At 51.0% G+C, this 24379-nt stretch overlaps 1 protein-coding gene across 1 annotated transcript; it reads left to right on the top strand.

The window, feature by feature from the left end:
• Positions 1–857: 857 nt before the first annotated feature.
• Positions 858–15438, top strand: MYOC (myocilin). Its single transcript, XM_049633944.1, has 3 exons — positions 858–1594; positions 11752–11877; positions 13822–15438. The coding sequence occupies exons 1-3, from the start codon at positions 1033–1035 to the stop codon at positions 14604–14606; spliced, it is 1473 nt and encodes a 490-aa protein (XP_049489901.1). The 5' UTR covers positions 858–1032; the 3' UTR covers positions 14607–15438.
• The last annotated feature ends 8941 nt before the right edge of the window (positions 15439–24379 follow it).

Raw genomic sequence — 24379 nt, 5'->3', positions numbered from 1 at the left:
CTGGGGGCATGGGTGGCCCAGTCGGTTAAGCATGCAACTCTTGATTTCGGCTCAGGTCATGATCTCATGGTTCTTGAGATGGAGCTGTGCTGGGCTCTGCACTGACAGCCCAGAGTCTGCTTGGGATTCCCTCTTCTCTCTCTCTCTGCCCCTCCCCCACTCGTGCTCTCTCTTTTCTTTCAAAATTAATAAATAAACCTTAAAAATAACAAAAACATCTTCCTGAGAAGGGTTCCATAGATTTTATCAATGAGAATTGAGGTGCTTTTGCACACACACACACTCGGTAAGAACTAGTCTAGAGCCTATCACTGACTTAGGTGCCTGATGTGCTGAGACCAGAATTAGGAGGTTCTCCCAAATACACACCCACACTTGTTGTAAAGCTCGGGGCAAGGGAGGAATTCTGCTTCCAACTGCTTTTACAGGATCGCTGCTCCCTGAAGCTGGGCGGCATGCTGCCCTCGTGTTCTGGCTGGCTGTTAGGTGTCTCTGTCACTGCCACAGGGACAGAGGGACTGTGTCTTAGGAACGGTCTGCATCCCCCGTTTCTAGCACAGTCCGTGACACAGAGCAGGTCTCAATAGAGTTTGCAGAGTAAATGGAAATACAAACTAGAAATAAATCCTTATTGAAACTGACACACAAGTAGTTCCCGTTGGATGAAGTAGGCGTGTGTGAATGCGTGGGCACAAGACAGGGTGGGGATATGGGGGAGAATATCAGAGGGATACGGGGTGCATAAAGCGAGACGTTCTTTTTTCAAAGAAATTCAAAACAGACTTCTGGAGTGTCATATTCTAAGAGTTTTGCTGGCCGTGAGAAAACAATTCCCCTGTGCATGGCCCCACCCAGCCTCACGTGGCCACCTCCCCCCTCCAGTGCAGGGGTGGCTCTCCAGTATATATAAACCTCTGTGAAGCCAAGGCGTGAACCGGCAGGGCCGCCCGTCCAGACACCTCCCAGAGGAGGAGAGCTGTCCTGGGGAAGCCTTGCCCGGTCTCTGCACATCACTGCCGCTGCAGGCCCGAGATGCCAGCCATCCAGCTGCTACTTCTGGCCTGTCTGGTATGGGGTTTAGGGGCCAGGACAGCCCAGCTCCGGAAGGCCAATGACCGGAGTGGCCGATGCCAGTACACCTTCAGTGTGGCCAGCCCCAACGAGTCCAGCTGCCCCGAGCAGGGCCAGGCCATGTCAGCCATCCAGGACCTGCAGAGAGACAGCAGTGCCCAGCGGGCAGACCTGGAGTCCACCAAAGCCCGGCTCAGCTCCCTGGAGGGCCTCGTCCACCAGCTGACCCTGGACGAGGCTGCTGGGCCCTCGGCGACCCAGGAGGGGCTGCAGAGGGAGCTGGGCACCCTGAGAAGGGAGCGAGAACAGCTGGAAAGCCAAAACAGGGAGCTGGAGGCTTCCTACAGCAACCTCCTCCGGGACAAGTCAGCTCTGGAGGAAGAGAAGAGGCGACTGAGAGAAGAGAATGAGGATCTGGCCCGGAGGCTGGACAGCAGCAGCCAGGAGGTGGCAAGGCTGAGAAGGGGCCAGTGTCCCCAGGCCCGCGGCACCCCTCAGGATGTGCCATCAGGTTCCAGGGAAGGTAAGAATGTGGGGTGAAGGGGTCCCCGAGTCCAGAAGGTGGCATGGCTCATAGTGACCTGTTACAGGTGGCCCAGGCTTGCTCTCCCGCCCTCCCCTCTCTCCCGGAGGCTGCACGTCCAGCACGAGGCAGACGAATCCAGGGGAGCAATCAGCCTCACAGGTTACTAGTCATCTCGCTCCTGGGAGCTCTGTTTGGGTCAGCGGTCCCTAGCTCTTGTGGCTTCCGGGACGGTTCTCACAGTGACGGTAAAATGAGAAATAGGAGACCAGGTGAGACATATATGTAGATGATCAGTAGAAGGTTCCCAACTAGGCTTTTTAGAAAACTACCCCTTCAGTGGATCTTTCTTTGGAGACTGTGATCCTGCCTCTTGTTGTTAAAATGACCTGACAATTGATTTATGAAATCATGATAGACGGTGGGGATTTTTTCATGTCCTTTCTTGGCAAAATAAAGAGGTGGTGACTCTTTGTCGGGTTCCTCAATATGTTGTCTTTGCAAATTTTCGGCCTTTTTGCCCAATCCGAGGACCTCCGCTTTTAAGTCATCAGGCAACTCCCCGAGGTGGCTCTTTCTAAGATGCTGGGCTGTTCGTCCTTGTCCCTGCTTGAAGGTGAGTCCGTGAGTGTTGGCTGCAACGGGGGGCACACTCTCCCCATTAGTTGGGAAGATAGTATTTGTGTCACTTTTTTTGAAGCTGTGCTCCCAAATATTCACTGTTGGAGAAGTTTTCCAATCGGGAGGAAACAAGCAAGCAAATCCAGCTGTGGGACAGTTAGTGCAGACTCTTCAGAGATGTCACCATCAAGAAAGAAAGGGGACAGGTGGATTGTTCTAGATTGAAGGAGGCTAGAGAGATGCGGTGGCCAAATGCAGTGCCTGGCTCTGGACTGGCTCCTACATCCAGGGGAAAAAAAGCTACAAGGGACAGGCTTGGAATCACTGATGATATTTGAATATCGGCTGCTTCTACGGTCATGCTATTGATGACTGCTCAGTTTCTTGGGCGAGAGATGGTGTGGTGGTTAGGGAGAGTATCTTCCGAACGTACATACTCAAGTCCTTAGGGGGAAGGTGTCAGAATGGTTGCAATTTCCTTTCAGGCGGCTCAGCAAAGACTGTAAATATGAAAAGAGTGACAGAAAGAAAGGTAAAAAAATGCACCAAAGTTTTCACAACTGGTGACTCCCTGTGAACAGCACGTGGTGAGGAGGGGGGGACTTATTGTACTATTCTTTCAACTTTTCCAAAGGCTTGGAGATCATCAGAATAAAACAATGGGAAATTATTTTCTAAAAAGGCTTTCTACATAAAAGGCAAAGTCTGCAAATAAGCGAGACTGACAAACATCAAAGCCTGTATGTGACCTTGGGCAAGTTCTTTACCCTCTGGACCTTGACTTCTTACCCCTTACGTGCTAATGAGATTGTCTACCGTGAAGGATGTTTGTGGGGCTCACGAAATAACTCTAAGGTGGAAAGGATTTTTAAAGACCCCGTATTGCTGTAGTTGGAAGAGATTTGATGCTAAATTTTACAACAAAAGAAAATGAGGCCCGAAGGGCCCCGGGTTGCTCGGTGATCAGTGGTCGCACTAAAACTTGAGTCTTTGAGCACAAATAAAAGAATTAGTATTAATAGGAACATTATGAAGATTACTTATTTCAGACTGTTCAGTGAATGGAGTCACATTCTCAACAAAAACCCGTGTGTGTGTGTGTGTGTGGAAACAGAGGCAAATAAACAGCCTTTTATCGTCCTGTGGGGTCATTTAACAAGCCTTGGGGAATTTATGAGATGTGTTCTCTAATTTTACATTTCTTTTTGTTCTTTCCAGCTACTCTACTTTTGAAATAAGGACGACAGCCCATTAGAGTGAACTCCAAACTTGGAAACTCTTTTTAGCCATGGGCTTTTTTTTCATGAGCAGGAAATTACATTAGCACAAGAATGTAAAGCTGCAAAGGTGGCCTGGAAAGCATCTGATCCACTGGCTCATTTGTGCAGATGTGGAAACTGAGGCCCAGAGCTGGTCCATGGCCACCTAGCCAGCTAAAGGCAGAGCCAAAACTCAAATTCAGTTCCTCCCCTTCCTGAGGTCCAGCGGCCCTTCGGGGACCCTGAGGTGACCCCTGGTTTATAGAACCTAATGGCAAAAAACAGGAAGTGTGCATTTAAACATCAGGGAAAGAAATGTTTGGAACCAAAGATAGGCTTCGAGGTCTTAAATCTGAGGGTAAAGAAAGGGCTTTCTGGGCAGCTGGGGGTTAAGTGTGGCTGTGCTCGATGCAGGGGCGGCAAGAACTGAGGGCGAGGGCAGGGGAGGCTGTGGGAGCCCAGCCCAGGGAGGCCACAGAAGGTGGACTTTTTCTTCGTCTGCCATTCAGACTGTCACCACCGCTGTCTTTATGGTGTAATTGTTACATAGAAAAAAGATCTTCTTAGAATCACAGAAACCCCTTGTTCGTGTGTGTGTGTGTGTGCGTGCGTGCGTGAGAGAGTTGAGATATTATATATACAACTTTGTCGTAATGATTTTGCAGCAAAGTGTCTGGAAACCTATTAAATAAGCCCCAAGAGAAAAACACAGATTACCACAAGATCTCTCAGAGTCAGTTAGCAGTGTCCCAAGAGAAGCCCACTTTTCCCTTTACTTTGTGTCTGCTTCAGTCTGTACTTCCCAGAGAGAAGCCTGGGGTGGGGGCTTTTATGCAGTGATTTACGTGGGTCTAATCCCAGGGAGTTCAGGAATCAGGGGCAGGGGAGACTGAGTCAGAGAAGGAAAGCGAGCACATAAGGAGGGAGGGGGCATTCCCCAGTGGGTCCCCACAGTGGGTGGTGGAGTCTTGACCCCACCAAGCCCTGCCGGGGAGCTGTGTAGAATGAGGGCACCCGGGTGGTTCAGTCAGTTGAGTGTCCGACTTCAGCTCAGGTCATGATCTCACAGTTCGTGAGTTCAAGCCCCGCGTCGGGCTCCGTGTGGGCAGCGAAACTCCTGCTTAGGTTGGGATTCTCTCTCTCCCCGTCTCTCTCTTTCCCTCCCCACTTGTGCTCTCTCTCAAAAATGAATAAACATTTTAAACAAAGAAAAAAAGAATGCAGCCGAGGGAGGGAGCATTCACTCGTGGATCCCGCTCCCATGATGCACAGATGTGGGCACCAGACTGGCTCTTGTGGAGTCAGAGAAGCTGGGGCAGGGCAGCGGAGGCCAGGTCCCGGCCGATGACACCTGCACACGACAGGTTGCCACGGCAATGGCTGGGAAAAGGTGGGCAGGACATGGAGGAGGAGCACCAGAGGTGTTCAAGGCAAGGGCTGCAGATAGCAATCCCCTGTGGGGGTGACCACGCAGATGAGAGGTAGCGGGCAGAAGCAGGCAGCACGCTGAGCGCAGTAAACGCGTCGTGACGAAGGGCTTCTTGTGCTCCTGCTGCCCTACTGTTTTAAAACGCCGTTTAATGATTATAACGTTTACCCGTACATAATATTTTGGCATGCACATTGATCCCAGAGACAGTACGTGTTGGCGTAACACCCGGGACATTAGTCTGCTGGCTAATCTTCACTTTCCTGGGAGTTTCTGGCTTAAGCTCCCTAGAATGTGTCTGCAAAGCAGAGGTAAGGGACAAAGGGCAGAGCATGCAGAAAGTTTCCAGAATTTTGCAATAAGCATGAACTCTTCAACCATGGAAGGACTGAATCTTAAGAGAAACAAACAAATAAAAGCCCTAAAAATTTTTTAGCTATTGGATACAATACAGTCCTTAATATTTTCATAACCTCTTTTTGTTTTCTCCCCACGTTCAGAAGGAAATATGAGCGATTTTTCAACATTCCAGAGAAATTTTGATTTTGACACATTTTTATCGAGGACATTTTGTTTATAGTTTGAACTAAGAATATGGAGGCTCAGAGAGGTCGAGTAACTTGCCCAAAGTCACACAGCAGGGACATGGCAAGCCCGAACTAGGAAGCTACGACTCGGGCCCAGTCCCGGCTCCTTCACACAGCTGCTTCCCAGCCTTTGCCCCGCCACCACCCCCCCACCCCGACCCCATGCATCCTCTCCCACAGGCCTCAGTCCTCATGCCAGACGGCTCTGCCCTGGGAGCTCACCATTGCCAGATGCTCCTGGCTGAAACAAGCAGGAAGCAGCCAGCTGACTTGTCAGCCTACCATCTCACCTGCCAACCGAGAAAGGGCCTTGCTGTCGTTCTGGAAGCCATTCCCTGACTTAATGCTTCACTATGGTTCTCGTTTACTGCTAAGAAAGCAAGTGAGGTGTGGTTCTGGCAAAGAGGGAGGAGAGGCGTGGGGATGGGGCAGATAGACGGGGGGGGGGGGGGGGAAGGGGGGGTAAGGGGGACGGAGGAAGAAAAGGGCCCTCTACTCAGAGCTGTGAGGCCCTCGGGGGGACCAGGAAAAGAACTCAGCAGCAGCCACACACTGGGGCCACCTCTTCTTTGGCAGCCGGCCAGAAGCCTGGGCTCCCTAGAGTATGCCACCTGGGAGCTGTGCGTGCCACCCACTGGCATCTGAGCTCGGGTCCAGGAGTGAGTCACTCCCCCCAGTTCTGAGCAGCTTGTCTGAAGCTGCTGGAAAAGCCTCAGGTACGGGTCTGCATCCAGTCAGGGCATAGACTCCACGCTGCGGGTTATGTCATGGCCTTTTAGTTTTTATTTTATTTTTTAATTTTTATTTATTTATTTTTATATGCTTGAGAGAGAGAGACAGAGAGAGAGACAGAGAGAGAGACAGAGAGAATTAGTGGGGGAAGGGCAGAAGGAGGGAGAGAATCCCAAGCAAGCCCCATGCTCAGCTCAGCTGGGAACCCGACTGGCGACTGAAACTCACCGCCGTGAGATCATGCCCTGAGCTGAAATCAAGAGTCAGATGCTTAACCAACTGAGCCCCCACAGGCGCCCCAGGGCCTCTTTTTTTTTTTTTAATGTTTATTTTTGAGAGAGAGAGACAGAGTGTGAGGGGGAGGGGCAGAGAGAGAAGGAGACACAGAATCCGAAGCAGGCTCCGGGCTCTGAGCTGTCAGCACAGAGCCCGATGCAGGGCTCGAACCCATGAGCCATGAGATCATGACATGAGCAAAAGCCCAACATTTAACTGGCTGCGTCATCTAGGCATCCCCGCGAGGGCCTCTTAATAGAAAGAATCAGGTAGAATGAAAGCACAATATGAGCTGAATAAGTAAGCTCTACCTGGCACCCTCGGGCTGAGGGAAGGTCCCAGAGGAAGGACAAATTTGGACAGGGTCAGGCCTCACAGAGGAAGGTGAGGGCCAGCCCATCGGATAGCAGAGAAGCTGGCCACTTTGTCCAGGCTGGAGCCGAATGGCCGGCTCCGGAGGGTGACCGTGATGTGGGACAGTGGGGTCAGGGACGGCTGCGGAGCCGGCTGGGGGCCTGTAGAGGAGGCCGGCAGAGCACGGGGGGCCTCTGCAGGGACTCTGGGTTCTGTGTTGACAGGGCTGTGGAAAGGTCATGGTCGGGCCGAGGCTGCAGGGTCGCAGAGGAACCGAGTCTTGGCTGGGGCAGGACTCCACCAGATGTCCTCACCCTCACACGGCCAACCCAGCCTCCCTCCACACCCCCCCAACTTCCTTCCACAATCTCCCCCCAGCGCCCTCTACTGAGGAAGCCTGACATCGTGCTCACTTGAAAGGAGAAATGCCTCGTTTTTCAGAAAGCATATATGGAAGTGTGCATTTGGCACCGAGGGGCCATCAATTTATAACCGACCAACCTCCCCACCGCAGGGAGGAAAGGTTCACAATTGCCATGGCCTTGACAGACCCGGGTTCAAATCCTAGTCCCACCACTAACCAGCTGTATGGCCTCGGGCAAGTTACTTAACCTCCCTGTGCCTCAGTTTCCTTTCCTGCAAAACGAAGAGAATATCGTCCGCATCAGGACTGTTATGTGGAAGAGAGGCAATGACAGCGAGCTCCTAGCACAGTCCCTGGCTCGCAGGAGGCACGTAATAAGTGGTGGCAATAATTACATGAGGTGCGGACTGCAGCCCTAAAGCCTTCTTCCATTTTTTTTTTTAAAGCTGTGAAAGTATCAGATCACATAAAGAATTTATATGAAACTGCTTCAAAAGGTGGAAAGAGCTATAAATACCTGTTATCATCCCTTTCCCCAAAGCATCTGTTTTCAGTATTTCGGGGCCAGTATGTCAGCTGTCTTGGGGCAAGTCTCCTGGGAGAATGCCTGTTCGGGTTTGTTTCCCCCACTTTCTCCCCTCTGTGGGTAAAGAGGGCCTTTCTCTTAATTTTCTTCTCATTGATCTGCAGGCGTGTCCCTTTCCTTTTCTCGGCCTGTGTCTATTTCTCAGTAAGTCGCTACGCCCCGTGATCACCCCGGTCACGTTCACAGGATAAGGCACTGTGCACCAGATGCACAGAGGAAGGGGCCGGCACAGGGGCCGCGTGGCTCACAGTGGCCCTAGTATGGCAACCGTGGGTCCTGGAGCCGAAAGGTGGGGACCTGCGGTGGGGCAAGGGAACTCTCTAGAAGTTTTGTACAGCTGCCACTGCAGTATTTGTCTCTCACCTCACACTGCCTACACTCGCTCCGGTGTTCTGAGAATGAATGGAAACAAAAGAAGTTTGGAATTGTTCTGAGGAATGGTCCGTGATGGTCCAAGGAAAGGTACAGAGGAAAAGCAAACAGCTCACCTCAGGGAGTTTGCTGATTTTGAGAAGTTGCCTCTGCTCAGCCTGAGAGGTCGGCCAGGCACGGCAGGGGCAGGGGGTGAGGGGAATGGGGGGGGGGGTGCTCCCCATAGCCAGGGGTCAAGGCTCCCTCGCTGTGTTTTAGGCCTAAGAGAGCAGGCGTGGGGGCGGGAGAGGCAGACGGAGAGCAGGGAGGCCTGTGCTCCAGGAAGAAGGAATAGTTACGAACCGCTCTGCTCTTCCCTCGAAGAGGAAGAGGTCCCTCACTCTTACCTCCTCCTGGCGGCACAGAAGAGCAGGGAACCTCAGACACCCCGCCACTCTGCCATGTTGCCCACAGGCAGCACCAATTCCCTGGCTCAAGTGTGGGGGTCGCCAGCCCTGGACAGGAAGGAGTGGCTGGTGACAGTCCCCAAGTTGGTCTGGGAAAAATACCCGTGAGCTAGTGAATCAGCCTCTGCCCTGTCAAGGCAAGCTGGGAGTAAAGAGCAGAGGAGATTCTTCACCTCTGTAGATCTTCAGGCAGACAGAAGGAGATTCAGGGAACCAAATTCATTTCCTAGGACGCTCGCGGAGACATTTGTATCGTCCAAGGGGACCTTGTTCCCAAAGCAGCGTGGAGTGAACCCATGTGACTCCTCAGCCAGCCCATGAATTCCTCAAGGCCATGGACAAGTGTATCTCATTCACCCTGTATCTCCACAACCGGCACAACCTTACAGTGTAGGTGTCCCGGAGGGGCTGGCTATTTAGATGGATGGGCAGCTCCCCGAGACTGGGGACACTGAAGACCTGCCATGTCCTTGGGGGTGTCCCCACTCGCCCCTGGAGTTTGGGCTGCATAGCTAGGATGCCCTCAGTTGGCCACACATTTTGGCTGAAGGCTCTCAAGTGCTCACACAGCCCACTCTGGACTGGGGGACACCCAAGCAGGAGGATGCAGGCCCTCAGGACAGTCACAGGCCTGCAGAGAGCAGGGCAGGCGGCAGCCGGAGGGGGGCCACGGCTCAGCTACACAGCCCCTCACAAGCCTGAGAGCTTTTTTTTTTTTTAAAGTTTGTTCTTTTATTATGCATGTGCACGCGCCTGAGTTGGGGAGGGGCAAAGAGAGAGGGAGAGAGAGAATCCCAAACAGGCTCTGAGCTGTCAGCACGGAGCCCGATGAGAGGCTGGAACTCACAAACCATGAGATCATGACCCGAGCCGAAATCAAGAGTCGGATGCCCAACCGACCGAGCTCCCCAGGCGCCCCAAGCCTGAGAGCTTCTAGGCTGGATAGGAAGTGTTCCTCACCGCCTTCTGGTACTGTCGTTCACAGAAGAATATGTGGCTGAAGACTGATGAAATGTGGCAGAGCCAGAAGGGTTAAGCATTCCATTGTAATCTGTGCCTGAAAGGCAACTTGAGCTAACAAGTGACAGAAGACAGAATGTCTGCCTGACCTTCTCCGCTATGCAGGAGCCCAGCCCCAGTCACCACACTGACTGCCCTCGGGGCCAGTGGCGTGGGGCGGTCACCCCGGGGGCCGAGAACTGACTCAGATGCCAGCAAGAGAACAGGCCACTATTCTAAGCATTTTATTCTGATGCTCTGACGTCTGGGCCTTGCAGATTAGCCAATTCCTAGAGACAGCATTTGACCCACCTGCCAGCTCGCTTCTCACGCGCAAGCCCACCCACCCAGCATCCGTGCCCCACCCGGCCTCTATCAGTGATCACAGTCAAGGGCAACGTCCGCCTGCCCTCATCTCCTCCTAGCCCGGTACCAGACAACCAGGGACAGCCCCTATGCCCCAGGCCTGCTGAAATTATTCACACCAGCCAATCCTAAGCCTGTTTACCTGGCCTGGCTCATTCCTTCCCTCAGGAAAAAACAGTAAAGGCTCCTGCCCATGTTCCCCTCCCTCCTGAGTGACCCTGGCGCTTCCCCCTGTGGGCCTTAGGGTGTGGGTGTGCCTTCCCACTTGGGATCAGTGCCTTCCCCTTGGGATCAGTGTCTTTTCATCAGCAATCAGCTCCTGATCTGCTGGCCTCACCAGATGTACCTGCGGTGGCTGCTGCTTTTTTGTCCCCCAGGGACTCCTGTATAACACTGACCCTAACGCAGAGTACCAGTGTGTGACACGGTGTGGTAACTTTAGGTCTCACCAGTGTCTCCCACACACACCCCTTCCCTTCTCTATGCACAACCCCCGCCCCCGCCCACAAATTCCTATAGGAGCCCTGCACACTTTCTCCTGGTCCAAAACTGGTCTCAGAAAGGGTTCTGACAGCATATTTCAATCGACCATGTAGAGCTGAATGTATTACTTCTTATAGGAACATTTGCATCATGACCAGGAAGAACCTTATGTCATGCAGGGAGTTGTTAATTGTTGAATTTCAGGCATCCCAGAAAATGCTAAGGGCCTTCTGAATATCCCGGAATCACACTTCACCTGCTAATAAATTAGACCCGCTAGTGGGAATTATTTTAATGGGCACGAGCTTACTTTATTTTGAATACCCTACTCTGTGCTAGGCATGTCGCTATGCAATGTATTATTTGTGAGCTTTTTATCATGGAAATCTTCCACACATTCATAACAGTAGAGAGAACATGAACCCCAGTTCTGACAGCTGTCCGATGAGTCTTTTTTTTTGTTTAATGTTTGTTTGTGAGAGAGAGAGTGTGAGCAGGGGAGGGGCAGAGAGAGAGGGAGACACAGAATCCGAAGCAGGCTCCAGGCTCTGAGCTGTCAGCACAGAGCCTGAGGTCGGGCTCCATCTCATGAACTGTGAGATCATGACCTGAGCTGAAGTCGGACGCTCAACCGACTGAGCCACCCGGGTGCCCCAGAGGGAGAGAGAATCTTAAGCAGCCTCCATGTTCAGTGTGGAGCCGACTCGGGGCTTGATCCCATGACCCCGGCTGGGGTCATGACCTGAGCCGAAATCAAGAGTGGGATACATAACTGACTGAGCCACCCAAGCGTCCCTTGTTATCTCTTTTTAAAGTTTTATTTATTTAATTAATCTTTACACCCAGCATGGGGCTCAAACTCATGACCCCGGATCAAGAGTCACAGGCCCTCTGACTGAGCTAGCCAGGCACCCCTATGTATCTATTATTTTTATTTTTATTTTTTTTAACGTTTTTATTTATTTTTGAGACAGAGAGAGACACAGCATGAACGGGGGAGGGGCAGAGAGAGAGGGAAACACAGAATCGGAAGCAGGCTCCAGGCTCTGAGCCATCAGCCCAGAGCCCGATGCGGGGCTCGAACTCGTGGACCGCAAGATCGTGACCTGAGCTGAAGTCGGACGCTTAACCGACTGAGCCACCCAGGCGCCCCTGTATCTATTATCTTAAAACAAATCCCAAACATCATCTTATCTCTGGAAGCCTATTTAAATACCATCCTCAACATAGTCATTGGGCCATTCTTCCTCATAGTACGAGTTTGTCTCTTTCTTTTAATATAGTTTCTAAATGGAACGTGGAGACCGTCAACTTCCAGGAACTGAAGTCAGAGTTAACTGAGGTTCCTGCTTCCCGAATCCTGAAGGAGAGTCCATCTGGCCATCCCAGGAGTGAAGAGGGAGACCCTGGTATAAAATTAAATTTCTTCCCTTTTGTACACACGTGGTCTTGATCCGTGACTAGCTCTGTGCTCAGAGTTGGTCAGCCCACTTTGGGGGGAGGGCAGGTCATCAATGAGCCCTGGCAGAGAGGAGGGAGGGGGAAGAGGAAGAGCCCCTCTCTGCCAGCTTTCCAGGGCATGCTGGCAGGCGTCCGCCTTTCCCTAGCAAATCCTTACATCTCATCACCCACGTGGGGGGTGGTGGGCTCAGCTGGGCTGCAGAGGGTGGAGGCTTAGGGAGGGGTGAGGGGTGGTGGGAAGAGGAGAGATATGTTTATTTCACCCACTTGATTGCCACATAGAATTATTTTATTTAAAAATAATTTTTTTTAATGTTTATTGAGAGAGACAGACAGACAGAACATGAGCGGGGGAGGGGCAGAGAGAGAGACAGGGAGACACAGAATCCCAAGCAGGCTCCAGGCTCCGAGCTGTCAGCACAGAACCCGACGCGGGGCTCGAACTCACAGACCGCGAGATCATGACCTGAGCTGAAGTCGGACGCTTAACTGCTTAACCGACTGGCTCTGTTACTAAAGGTATCTTTTCTGAACTTTGGGTCCTGAGGTATTGCCCCCTCTCCCAAGTGGTTCCCTGAAAGCCTGACTTTAAGGCAAACACTGTGGTTTTCAGAAACTGTGACTATCCGTGTCATGGACAATTATTCCAAGCAGAAGAGCATGTATGGTGGTGGGAAGTTCTGAAATACCCAGAGTAGGGTTCCCTGAGACATGAGCAGCAGAGACTTCCCATTTTCTAGAAGGACTTTGAGAAAAGCACAGAGATCCATTGCATTTATTTCCACTGAATCTAACTTTTCAACCATTTCTTCACTACATTTAAAAAATTATGTTCAGGTTTTATTGTATTTAAATGGTGCCTAAACTATGTGGTCCATTGGTTAGGGCTTGAAGAACTTCATTTTATAGAGTTTATTATAAGGACTTGATTTTTGTTTCTTTTTTTTTTTTTTAATTAAAAAAATTGGGGGGGGGGTGTTTGTTTATTTTTGAAGGAGAGAGAGAGAGCGTGAGCAGGGGAGGAGCAGAGAGAAAGGGAGATACAGAATCCAAAGCAGGATCCAGGATCTGAGCTGTCAGCACAGAGCCTGACGCGGGGTCGAACTCACGAACTGTGAGATCATGACATGGACTGAAGTCAGACGCTTAACCGACTGAGCCACCCAGGAGCCCCTTGTTTCATTTTTCAAAATGAAGCAAATTAGACAGGAAAGTCATAAACAGTAGTATGATGAATACCCGTGAGTTCCCACCCGGCTTAAATCAAATATTAGAAACACAGTTTGAAGCCCTCGGTACAGCCTTCATCTTTACAACTGACAGCGAGTAGGAGAAGTTCAATCCGTACGACATACTGAGCACATAATATTTACTGGGCATTTACTCTATACCAAGCACCTAACACGTATAATTACATTTAAAGTTTACAACATCTCCACTACCCAAAACACTATACCCCTTTACAAATGAGAAAGCCGAGGTTGAGGGGGCTGAGGGACTTGAAAGTCACACAGCCAGCGGATAGCAGAGCCTGACTTTAAAAGTTTTTAATTTATTATTTATTTCTGAGAAAGAGAGAGTGCGAGCCGGAGAGGGGCAGAGAGAGAGAGAGAGAGAGAGAGAGAGAGAGAATGAGAGAGAATATCCCAAGCAGGCTCCATGATGTCAGCGCAGATCCCGACCTGGGGCTCGAACTCACAAAACCGTGAGATCATGACCTGAGGCGAAATCGAAAGTCGGATGCCTACCTGGCGGAGCCACCCAGGTGCCCTGGCGGAGCCTGAGTTCAAACCCAGATGCTCTGTCTCCGGCCTTCTGGCTTTTACCACTTCCACGTGGTGGAAAGGTGGTGGAAAGGCGTTTTACGCGTCGGTTTGCCTTTCATTCACCAGGATGCGGAGAACTGGTTTGGGTAGGGGAGCCGCTCACCCTGAGAAGAGCTGAGACAATCACGGGCAAGTACGGCGTGTGGATGAGAGACCCGAAGCCCGCCTACCCCTACACCCAGGAGACCACGTGGCGAATCGACACCGTGGGCACGGACATCCGCCAGGTGCTCGAGTACGACCTCAGCAGCCAGTTCCTGCAGGGCTACCCTTCCAAGGTTCACGTGCTGCCCAGGCCGCTGGAAAGCACGGGGGCCGCGGTGTACCGGGGGAGCCTCTACTTCCAGGAGGCCGAGTCCAGAACCGTGATCAGATATGAGCTCAACACCGAGACAGTGAAGGCTGAGAAGGAAATCCCCGGGGCGGGCTACCACGGGCAGTTCCCCTATTCTTGGGGCGGCTACACGGACATTGACCTGGCTGTGGACGAGACGGGCCTCTGGGTCATCTACAGCACCCAGGAGGCCAGAGGCGCCATCGTCCTCTCCAAACTGAACCCGGAGAGTCTGGAACTTGAACAAACCTGGGAGACTAACATCCGAAAGCAGTCAGTGGCCAATGCCTTCATCATCTGCGGCCGCTTGTACACCGTCAGCAGCTACTCGTCACCCGATGCCACCATCAACTTTGCGTATGACACGGGCACAGGGCGCGGCAGGGCCCTGACCGTCCCCTTCAAGAACCGCTACAAGTACAGCAGCATGGTGGACTACAATCCCCTGGAGAAGAAGCTCTTTGCCTGGGACAACTTCAACATGGTCACCTACGACCTCAGGCTCTCCGAGATGTGAAAAGCCCCTCCTACCGGGAGTGATGCAGAGGGCTCCTGAGGGGAGAGCCAGCCAGCCGAAGCCCACGCGGCTCTTCTCTGCTTTCTGAGCTTTCGTTGCTAATCCAGAAGAATGCGCTTCGTCGCCACGTCTGTGTGGAATTAGCCACCGGGGGGTTTAGACGGTTTCACAATACATATACTTTTCTTCTGCCAGGTTTCACAGGGCTGTTGACCCAAAACGGTTCAAGTTTGGTGGTGATTTGGGGCCAAAGCTCTAACGCATAGTCGTCTCATCGTGAAAACTACAAGGCTTTCTGTAAAAGGCCCTCCCTGGCTAAAAGAGGAGAGTTTGGGCAGAACAGCTCGCCCCGTTGTGGCGTCCAGGGTCATTCCCCGCACGTCGCACGGTTACCATTAGCCACGACACAAAGCGGCACTTCTAGAGGAGGGACAGCTCCTGCAACCTGTGCCGAACATATGCATAGTCGGCTTCTAATGCTTCACGCGGGGTCCAGTGGGTGTCACATAACCTTTGCCCTGGGAAATAAAGTGATCTTACACACCATCCACCTTGAACTTTGTGGGATACTTTGCTTAGGAGGAGTACGGATTCCAACCATCAGATAATTCCTTTGGGTTGGGAGCTGTGATTGCCGGATGCTAAGGGTGTAGGTGTGCGTGTGTGTGCGCGTGCCTGTGTGACTGAGGGGCCTGCACCTGGTTTTGAGGTGCCACCCAGGATGACACCAGGCAAACAGTGGAATTCACCCCTCCCCCCCATCCCATCTCCTGGTGCTCGTGGTCTTTCCCAAACTGTCTTTTCGTCTTTCCCCAGCTCACCCTGTCTTCACCCTGGCTCTTGTTTGCTGTCATGGGCATGGATTTCATAAACCACAGCCTCAGGGGAGCAAATCTTCTGCCACTAATTTTCAGTAACCGAACTTCATTGCCCTCTCGCGGTGCCGTCGTACCTAACGGTAGAACACCCTCTCTTGCCAAATCAGCTTGGACTCTGTCCCACTAGCAGGTCTTTAGTCAACTCGGGTTTTCCCTCTTCCTCCTCCGGCTGGCACCTGTGCTCGAGAGAGCCAGGGTGTGGGCACGGGGGCACGGAGGGAGAGGAATCCAGCCAGGGTTTCCTATCACAGCTGCTTTTAGTCATCAGCGCAGGGTCCAGAATTTGCTGCCCACACGCATGTCTCCGTATCCAGTTCCAGTCCCAGTGTCCTCCGCATTCTGACGGCCAGCCCCATCACATGGCCTGCTTCTAGCCTGTTCTTGTCCCATCAGGAGCTCTCCTGCACCCCCGGAAACCCAGGGTGCTCAGGCCCTTTCTCCTAGATCGACCTCAGTTTCCCTTTTGCTCTTCTGTGGGTGCAGGGCCACTTGTCTTGGACCTTCGCCACCTACACAGGATTTACCTGGACACAAGAACAAGTCGCTCTGCCTTCTCATGCCCCAAATCGTGTGCCCCAAAGCCCTGACAGAAACGCTCTAGAATCTAAGCTCTCTTTTGCTCCCCTTTCCCCTTGCTTCCCCCAGGCTTTATGCAGCCGGCAGGGGTGCGACAGTCGAGCCCTTTATTTATCTTCTCAAATACTGTTCATGAGACCAGGGCTCAGCCTTTGGATTTCCAAGAGTGCCAGCTCTTAAAAGTCAAAACCTTGACTTTATTTTTTTTTAATTAAAAAAAAATGTTTGTATAGGGGCACCTGGGTGGCTCAGTTGATTAAATGTCCAACTTTGGCTCAGATCATGGTCTCACAGTTTGTGAGTTCGAGCCCCGTGTTGGGCTCTGTGCTGACAAACCTGGAGCCTGCTTCAGATTCTGTGTCTCCCTCTCTCTCTGTCCCTCCCCTGCTCTCTTTCTCGCTCTTTCTCAAAAATAAATAAACATTAAAATTTTTAAATGTTTATTTTTGAGAGAGAGAGAGAGAGAACGTGTGAGCACACACACAAACAGGGGCGGGGAGGGGTACAAAGAGTGTGCTTTGGAAAGTAAAATCAAGAATTTAACTTTTCTTCCCCTCTGAGAGTCGATCCTCATCGAGGCTATGCATGCCACGCCTGTGGAGGAACGGGTGTGATGGCTCTCCAAAGGTGTATTCGTCAGCTCAGTCCACCATAACTAAGGGCCACGGATGGAGGGGCTAAAACAGGATTTGTTCTCTCACGGTTCCGGAGGCCAGAAGTCTGAGATCAGCGCGTCAGTGGACCTTGTAGATGCTGCCTTCTCCCTGTATCTAAACACCGCCTTCCTTCTCCTCTGTGTGTGTCCTAATCTCCCCTTTTATAAGAACAACAGTCAAATTGGATAGGGTGCACCCCCAATGACCCAACTTTAACGCAGTTACCTCTGTAAAGGCCCTATCTATCTCCAAAGGCGGTCACATTCCGAGGTCCCAGTGGTTAGAGCTTTGACATATGAATTTGGTGTGGGGCACACAATTCAGACCGTGACAACTAGATATCAGCCCTGCACCCCACTGACAGCAGCCTCTTAATGAAGAGAAAGCCCAGAAGTAGGAATGCATGAACTCATTCACCCCTCTGAGCACCTGCGGCTGCCGGGTTTTTGAGTGAAAAGCGGAATGTGAGGGGACACCTTTGGGTGGGGAGACAGGTGAGGCAAATCCTGCTTGCACAGACCTGCCCAAGACTCCTGTTCTTTCCTTCTCTCAACTCCTGCCTCTGGGATAGAAAGGGATGAACGAAGGAGGAACAGAGGGAAGAAGGAAACTCTTTCTTCGCTTAGCTTCCAGGACATTAGACTCCCCCTACATCACTGATTGCTCCTTCTTGACCTTTTTTGCTAGTTCCTCCCTTTGCCCTGTATTAGTCGGGAAACAGAACCAGCAGGAGGTACAGACACTGGTAGGAAAAGAGATTTAGAATGAGAAATTGGCTCATGCCAATTGTAGAAGCTGAGAAGTCCCACGATCTGCCCACGAGCTGGAGATCCAGGACAGCTGGTGGTGTCGTTTGGCCCGGGTCCAAAGGCCTGAGAGTTGGGGGCGGGGGGTTGATGGCATAAATCCCAGTGCAGCAGGAGGGAAGACAGATATCCACACTCAAGCAGGAAGCAAAAGGGGTGAATTCCTCCTACCTCCAGCTTTTTGCTCTATTCAGGCCCTAAATGGATTGGATGACGCCCACACACACCGGGGAGGGCAGCCCACTTTACTGAGTCCGCTGAGCCAAAGGCTAATCTCGTCTGAAGATCCCCTCACATCACACCCACAAATAATGTTTAATCTGGGGACTCTTGGGTCCAGTCAAGTTGACACATAAAATTAACCAGATAGCCTCGATCTCTTAAGATTGAAGTGTGTCTGGGCTCGATTTATGGTCTCCTCATGACCTACTCATTCTTCTGGTCTCAGCTAGCGTCGTGGCTCTAAATGCCGCATCTATGCTGATAACTGCCCCCCACCCCTGATTTATACCTTCAGCCCAAACCTTACCCCTAAACTCCAGATTCATATATTTATTTGCACACTTGATCTCTCCACTTAAATGTCTATTAGGCAGGGGCACCTGGCTGGCTCAGTTGGTGAAGCATGCAACTATTGATCTTGGGGTTATGAATTCAAGCCTCGCCTTGGGTGTAGAGATTACTTAAAACCTCTTGGGTGTAGAGATTAAAAATAAAATCTTAAAAAAATTATCTATTAGGCATATCGAATCAGCAAAATTTGAATTTCTAAGTTCCCCTACCCCACCCCTCTCAGTCCTGCCGAATCTGTTCTTCTAGGAGCCGGTGGAAATTCCATTTCTCCAAAATTGCTCAGGCCAAAACTCTTGGAGTCATCCTTCACTCGTCGCTCCCAAAACCCCACATCAAATCCATCAGAAACTTTTGTCGGTTCCATCTTCAAATATGTAACTGTAGAATCGGACTGCATTTCTCACCACGCCAACTGCTAATTGTCCAGATTCCCATTGCCTTTTTCCTGAATGGCTAACACAGCCTCTGAGGTGATTCTGTTCCTTCCTCCCAGACAGCCTTCTCACAAAGCAGCCAGAATGACCCCATTAAACCATTAGGCAGATCGTGCCTCCTTCCATGGCCTCCAGACCTCCATGGCCGTCAAGCCTTCCATGGCCTCCCAGCTCAAAGTCAAAGTCAGAGTCCTTACAAAGTCCCCCATGATCTCTCCCACCACTGTGACTTCACCTTTTACGAATGTCCCCAATTCACTCTACTCCAGCCAGGCTGCCCTGGCCTGATTGCCCTCCCCGGAATACTCCAGGCACACGCTCTGACTTTGAGGCCCCTGCATGCCCTCTGCCTAGATGTCTGCACACCTAACTTCCTCATAGGCTTCAAGTCTTTACTCAACTGAACCTTCCTACGGAGGCCAAACCAGATCTCCTATTTAAAACTACAACTTACCAGCTGTTTCCTCTGCTACTTCCAATCCTCCTGACCCTGTCTGATTATTTACAATTTTTCCTTTCCATTACACTTATCATCTCCTGACATGATATAACCCATTGATTTTCAAGATTGTTTTAAACTTTATTTTCATTTTCTTCTAAGAGAAAGAGAGAACAAGTGAGAGAGCATTGAGAGGGAAAGAGAGCAAGAGAAAATCCTAAGAAGGCCCCAAGCTCAGTGTGGAGCCCAATGCGGGGCTCAGTCCCATGACCCTGAGATCATGATCTGAGCCGAAATCAAGAGTTGGACGCTTAAGTGACTAAGCCACCCAGGTGCCCCAACCACAGCCATTTTAAAGTCTTTTGTCATTTGCAGACAGTTGCTGTTTTACTCTGATGCTTTGGGGGGGAAATTATTCCTGTCAAAGTGCTTCGTCTTCAAGGAAATGCAATAAAAAAAATACGCTGACAGGTTTCTGATAACTAAGATCAGTTTGCCTCATGTAGGAGTGATAATAATAAACCTTAAAAATTTTTTTTTAACTTTTTATTCATTTTTGAGAGACAGAGAGAGACAGAGTATGAGCAGGGGAGGGGCAGAGAGAGAGAGAGAGAGAGAGAGAGAGAGAGAGAGAGAGACACAGAAGCTGAAGCAGGCTCCAGGCTCTGAGCTGTCAGCACAGAGCCCAATACGGGGCTTGAACTCATGAGCTGTGAGATCACGACCTGAGCAGAAGTCTGACGCTTAACTGACTGAGCCACCCAGGCGACCCAATAATAAACCTTTTAAGTGCTCTCCCAAGACCACCTGCACAGCCTGAGACCTGTCCCTATTCTCCTTCCCCACCAGTAAAGTGAGCCCATTACATGGATGATGTAAAGACATGTGAGGATTTGCCTCAGCTGTGGGACACCTAGCAGGCTTTGCTGGAGCATTCGTTTTGTGCTGTTGTTTCTTAGTAATCTCTACACCCGACATGGGGTTCAAGGTCACAACCCCAAGATCAAGAGTCAAATGCTCATCTGACTGAGCCAGCCAGGGGCCCCTGTTGGAGCATCTGTGAGAAAAAAAAAGGTGAAGAGTGAAACCACGGAAAATTCAAGGCCCAGGCACTGCCATAACATTCTGGGGGTTGTCTGGTCAGATGAGACTTGGGCTGTTCCACAAGCTGTGATCGGTAAGGTACAAGCATATTCAATCCCTAAGAATGTGAAAGAGGTGCATGTCTTTGTAGGGATTTTGGAATCTGGAGGACTTTTGATCCCCACTTGGCACAGTGCCTCTGATCCTTATGCTCCCTGGGAAAGGGAGGGCACGTATGGGACGGGGCATCAGAGCAACAAGCCATCTTTGAGAAAGCAAAAATACCAGCGAAGCGGAGCAAAGCTCTGGACATCTCCCAAGCAGGGCTGTCGCTGAGTTACATGGGTCTGTGACTCCAGAAGGTGTGGGCTGGCCATTGGGGCAGAGAAAAACATAGAAGGGGAAGGAACCCTAGGATATTGGTCTCAGCTCTGAAAGGGGACAGAGCCCCACGTACCCCCATAGAGGACCAGCTCCTGGCAGTGCACACAGCACTCCTCCGGGTAGAGCCTCTCCCACAGCAGCCAGTAGGCTGGGCTCAGAGCAGCCTGGCTGGTGATTATCATGAGCCCTGGCCGTCCACTCTTTGCACTGATGGCTCTGACAGTGCACAGGATGGATGACCGTGAATGAGCCTATGGGGTCAGGCTACGTAGAAAGACATCTGGGGGCATCTGCAAGAGCCTGAGGCAGTCCTCACTGTTCCCCATGTCTCAGCTCACGAGGCGTTGACATCCCCTGGCAATTAAGAAGTTGATGCCCTAACTCGGTAAGAACCCCATCTGCTGACTCTTCAGTAGATGCAGCAGACTGGGTGCACAGAAGGAGTGGCCACCACCATGGCCCGGTAAGGTGGCACGTTGGCAAGGATGTCAGGTTGTCCTTGAAGTTCTGTGACGTGGTTAATGCGGTAGAAGCACGTCCTGCCTGTTTTCAATAATGCCCAAGGCAACTACCAAAATAATCTGGGGCCATCCAGCAGAGTTCCCAGCTGATGAGGGATCGACAAACTGGTTATATGGGCCCCCTCCTTCTGCGGGACGGCTCCGAAGATGCCTTGGCTTGTGTGGACACTGCGTGTGGCCTAAGCCAAGCTTTCCCCTGGAGCCACGCCAACCAAGCTGCCACCCTTAGGGGAGCAGAAAAACTAACGACCATGGGTAGATACCCTCATCAACTAGACAGCCATTGGGGGTCACATTTCAAAAGTCGTGACTTGGAAGACTGGGCAATAGAACATGACATTGAACAGCGGTTCCGTCTCCCCTATGACACACAGGCGGCAGGGTTGGTAGAGAGAAACAATGGAATATTAAAAGAAGATCACATTACTAACGATGGTCAGGTGGATTAAAGTTCTGTCCCAGTCTTAATACACTCGAATGGTCAACAAGTAGGGCCTTTTTTCCCTTATGCCGGACCAGAGACCCCATGGAGGCACACAACACTGTAAAGGTATGGAAGCCATTATGCAACGCTTACCATGTATGAATGTGCTATGCTGCTGAGAACACCAAGCCCCCTCACACCTGCGGAAGGAGTTATCTAGTGGAATGGGATGTCCCACCAGGATGGACGAATTACTAGGGACTGCTGGGTGATGGGGAAGTTCTCAGTCTCCAATGGGATCTGCTCTCAAGATCTATTGAAACGTACCCTCTCTGATGGAACATGCACCATCAAAAGAAGAGAGAAGGGAGGGGTCCTGGACTGGACTATCTCACTCCAAGTTCATCTCCTCCCTTCTGGCAGTGCTGCCTTCCCTGGCCAGCACTTATGGTAGGTACTAACAGGTTACGTTTCTAAAGTTGCCAACCTCCCTCTCCTCAAGGCCAGGTGGAAATGTTCTGTCTTTGCTTGATATGATCACTTGGCCACCATCTTTGATCCCTCCATAGTCCTGTTGGGAACACATAGAGAAGCCCTTATTATAGTGACCTATCAAGTCTTAAATAATAGCCAACAAAGCCTGTCCTTACCGAACACTGAAATGACTACATTATCCAGACAGATGTTGTGTGTTCATACCTGATGAGTCTGCTAAGGTGTCATCTTTTTTTAAATGTTTATTTTCGAGAGAGAGAGAGAGTAGGAGCAGGGGTGGAGCAGAGAGAGAGGGAGACACAGAATCCGAAGCAGGCTCCAGGCTCCGAGCTGTCAGCACAGAGCCTGACATGGGGATTAAACTCACGAACTGCGAGATCATGACCCAAGCTGAACAAAGTTGGATGCTTAACCGACTGACCACCTAGGCGCCCCGAAGGTGTCATCTTTACTAAATCATAGGACACAAGTGAACACCCTGAATGATCCGACTTCCAGCTTAGGGGACTTGATAAATCAGGGATTCAGCTTATAGACTCCCGTAGAAAAATTTGTCACTGATTTGGGGGAGTCATCGTGTACATCTGTGATTTCCCTTGCATGTACCTGTATTGTTGCTGTGTCATCCGCCTCCAGTGCACCAGATAACTGCCACAGGAGCCACCCCACGCTAGTGAGATCCCTTGCTGACCACTCGGCGTCCATTGCAAAAGAGTGGGGCTTGCGAGATTGTAAGAACTCGTCACGAGGAGTGGAGTGTCGGGGAAAGTCATCAACGAGATGTGACCGCTGTTGCCCGTGAGCTGGCCCCGGCACAATCAGAGGCTCCTCACCTCCTTCCCTCGTGCTTGGAATGTGGGTTCTGTTTGCCTTCCCACTCCCAGAGGCTGCTCCGAGGACACAGCCTTGAGACGGTGTTGTGGTTTTGAAAAGACCCACATGGCAGACGTGACCAAGCCCAGGTAAGGCCCCTTATAAACTTTTCAAGACGTGGCAAGTAGTTGCAAGGATCCGTTCGTCTTGCTGCCACCCAAGACGAGCCTTGTGTGCAAGTTCCCTTTGCCCACTAAACCTGCCACCTACCAGCCCAGGGTGGCTGGCCTCTCTTCCCGTCTTTCCCTGCCTTCTGAACGCACGGGCTGGTTTCCGATTTCACCTGGGAAGCTCCCTCGGCAACTGCAAACCAACAAATACATTCCATGGAGTCAGGAATTGATGACTTTGTTCAGTGATATGCCCTTAGAGCAGTGCTTGGCTCAGAGTAGAGAGTCTTTTTAATTTTCATTTTTTGGTCAGTATTTAAAAAATAGGGAACCGAAGAAAAACCATCCTGGAGTTGGCTCAGGAATAACTAGAAATAAAATACCACAAGGGTTAGTCTTTCTCACTCTTTGCCCTCCTACATTCTACTCTTTTTTTTCCTTTTTCTTTCTTTTTTTTTTTTTTTTTTTTTGAGAGAGCAAGAGTGAGGGAGGGGCAGAGGGAGAGAGAGAAAAGCAGGCGTAGCACTGTCAGGGCAGAGCCCAACATAGGGCTCAATCTCATGAACCTCGAGATCAGGAGCTGAGCTGAAATCAAGAGTCGGACGCTTCACCAAATGAGCCACCAGGCGCCCCTCCTGGATCCTATTCTTCATTGGCTGTTTGACCTTAAACAAGTAAGTCACTTAACCTCTGTTCCAGCACTAATAGAACTTTATATAAAGATAGGAACATTCTATGTCTGCCTCATCCAACATGGTGGCCACGAGCCCCACACAGCTACTGAGTATTTGAAACGTGGCTAGTGCAACGGGGTAAGTGAATTTTATTTAATTTTAATGAATTAAAATTTAAGTAGCCACAGGACGTCTAGGTGGCTCGGTCAGTTAAGCGTCTGACTCTTGATTTTCGGCTCAGGCCACGATCTCATGGTTTGTGAGATCGAGCCCCCTGTAGGGCTCTGTGCTGACAGTGTGGAACCTGCTTGGGATTCTCTCTCTCCCTCTCTGCCCCTCCCCCGGCCCATCCTCTCTCTCTCTCTCTCTCTCTCTCAAAATAAACAAACATGTACAAAATAAACTTATGTAGGCACAGGTGGCTAGTGGTTACACCATTGGACAGTGTAGGTTTGTTTTCTCATCTGAGGATGAGGTCATGTGTATGTGGAGCACCCAGCTGGCAAGGACAGGCACCCCGTGCGTACTGCCCCCAGCCCCTGCCCCACGCTGCCGTGACAGACCGCAGGTAAGGAACCTGACCGGACCAAAGGCACAGCCCACAGACTATGTGGGTAGGGGGACCAGAGCACGTGTTTAAGGGCAGGCTTGGAGAGACGACACCCACAAGGACCCTATGAAGTGGAAGAACTCAAAGATGGCCCCTCAGTACATTTCCCATACGTGGATTCGAATGATCGCATCGCTGATGCTTTCAAACTGCTCAGAAAAGCCTTGGAAGTCCTCAGCGGTGCTTTGGGGTTGCTGGAGAGCCTTGAACATGGGGTCTAAGCGATCGACTCCTTTC

This window comes from Panthera uncia, chromosome F1 (genome assembly GCF_023721935.1).
Source record: "Panthera uncia isolate 11264 chromosome F1, Puncia_PCG_1.0, whole genome shotgun sequence".
Classification (NCBI taxonomy): domain Eukaryota; kingdom Metazoa; phylum Chordata; class Mammalia; order Carnivora; family Felidae; genus Panthera; species Panthera uncia.
The sequence above is the reverse complement of the archived record's forward strand: the minus strand, read 5'-3'. Positions and strand labels throughout refer to the sequence as shown.

Excerpts from the sequence above, each read along its gene's own strand:
- MYOC (XM_049633944.1), top strand. The coding sequence starts at position 1,033 with ATGCCAGCCATCCAGCTGCTACTTCTGGCCTGTCTGGTATGGGGTTTA. Across the intron at positions 1,595-11,751 it reads GCCATCAGGTTCCAGGGAAG|TTTCTAAATGGAACGTGGAG; the intron begins GTAAGAATGTGG and ends CTTTTAATATAG. Across the intron at positions 11,878-13,821 it reads GAGTGAAGAGGGAGACCCTG|GATGCGGAGAACTGGTTTGG; the intron begins GTATAAAATTAA and ends TTCATTCACCAG.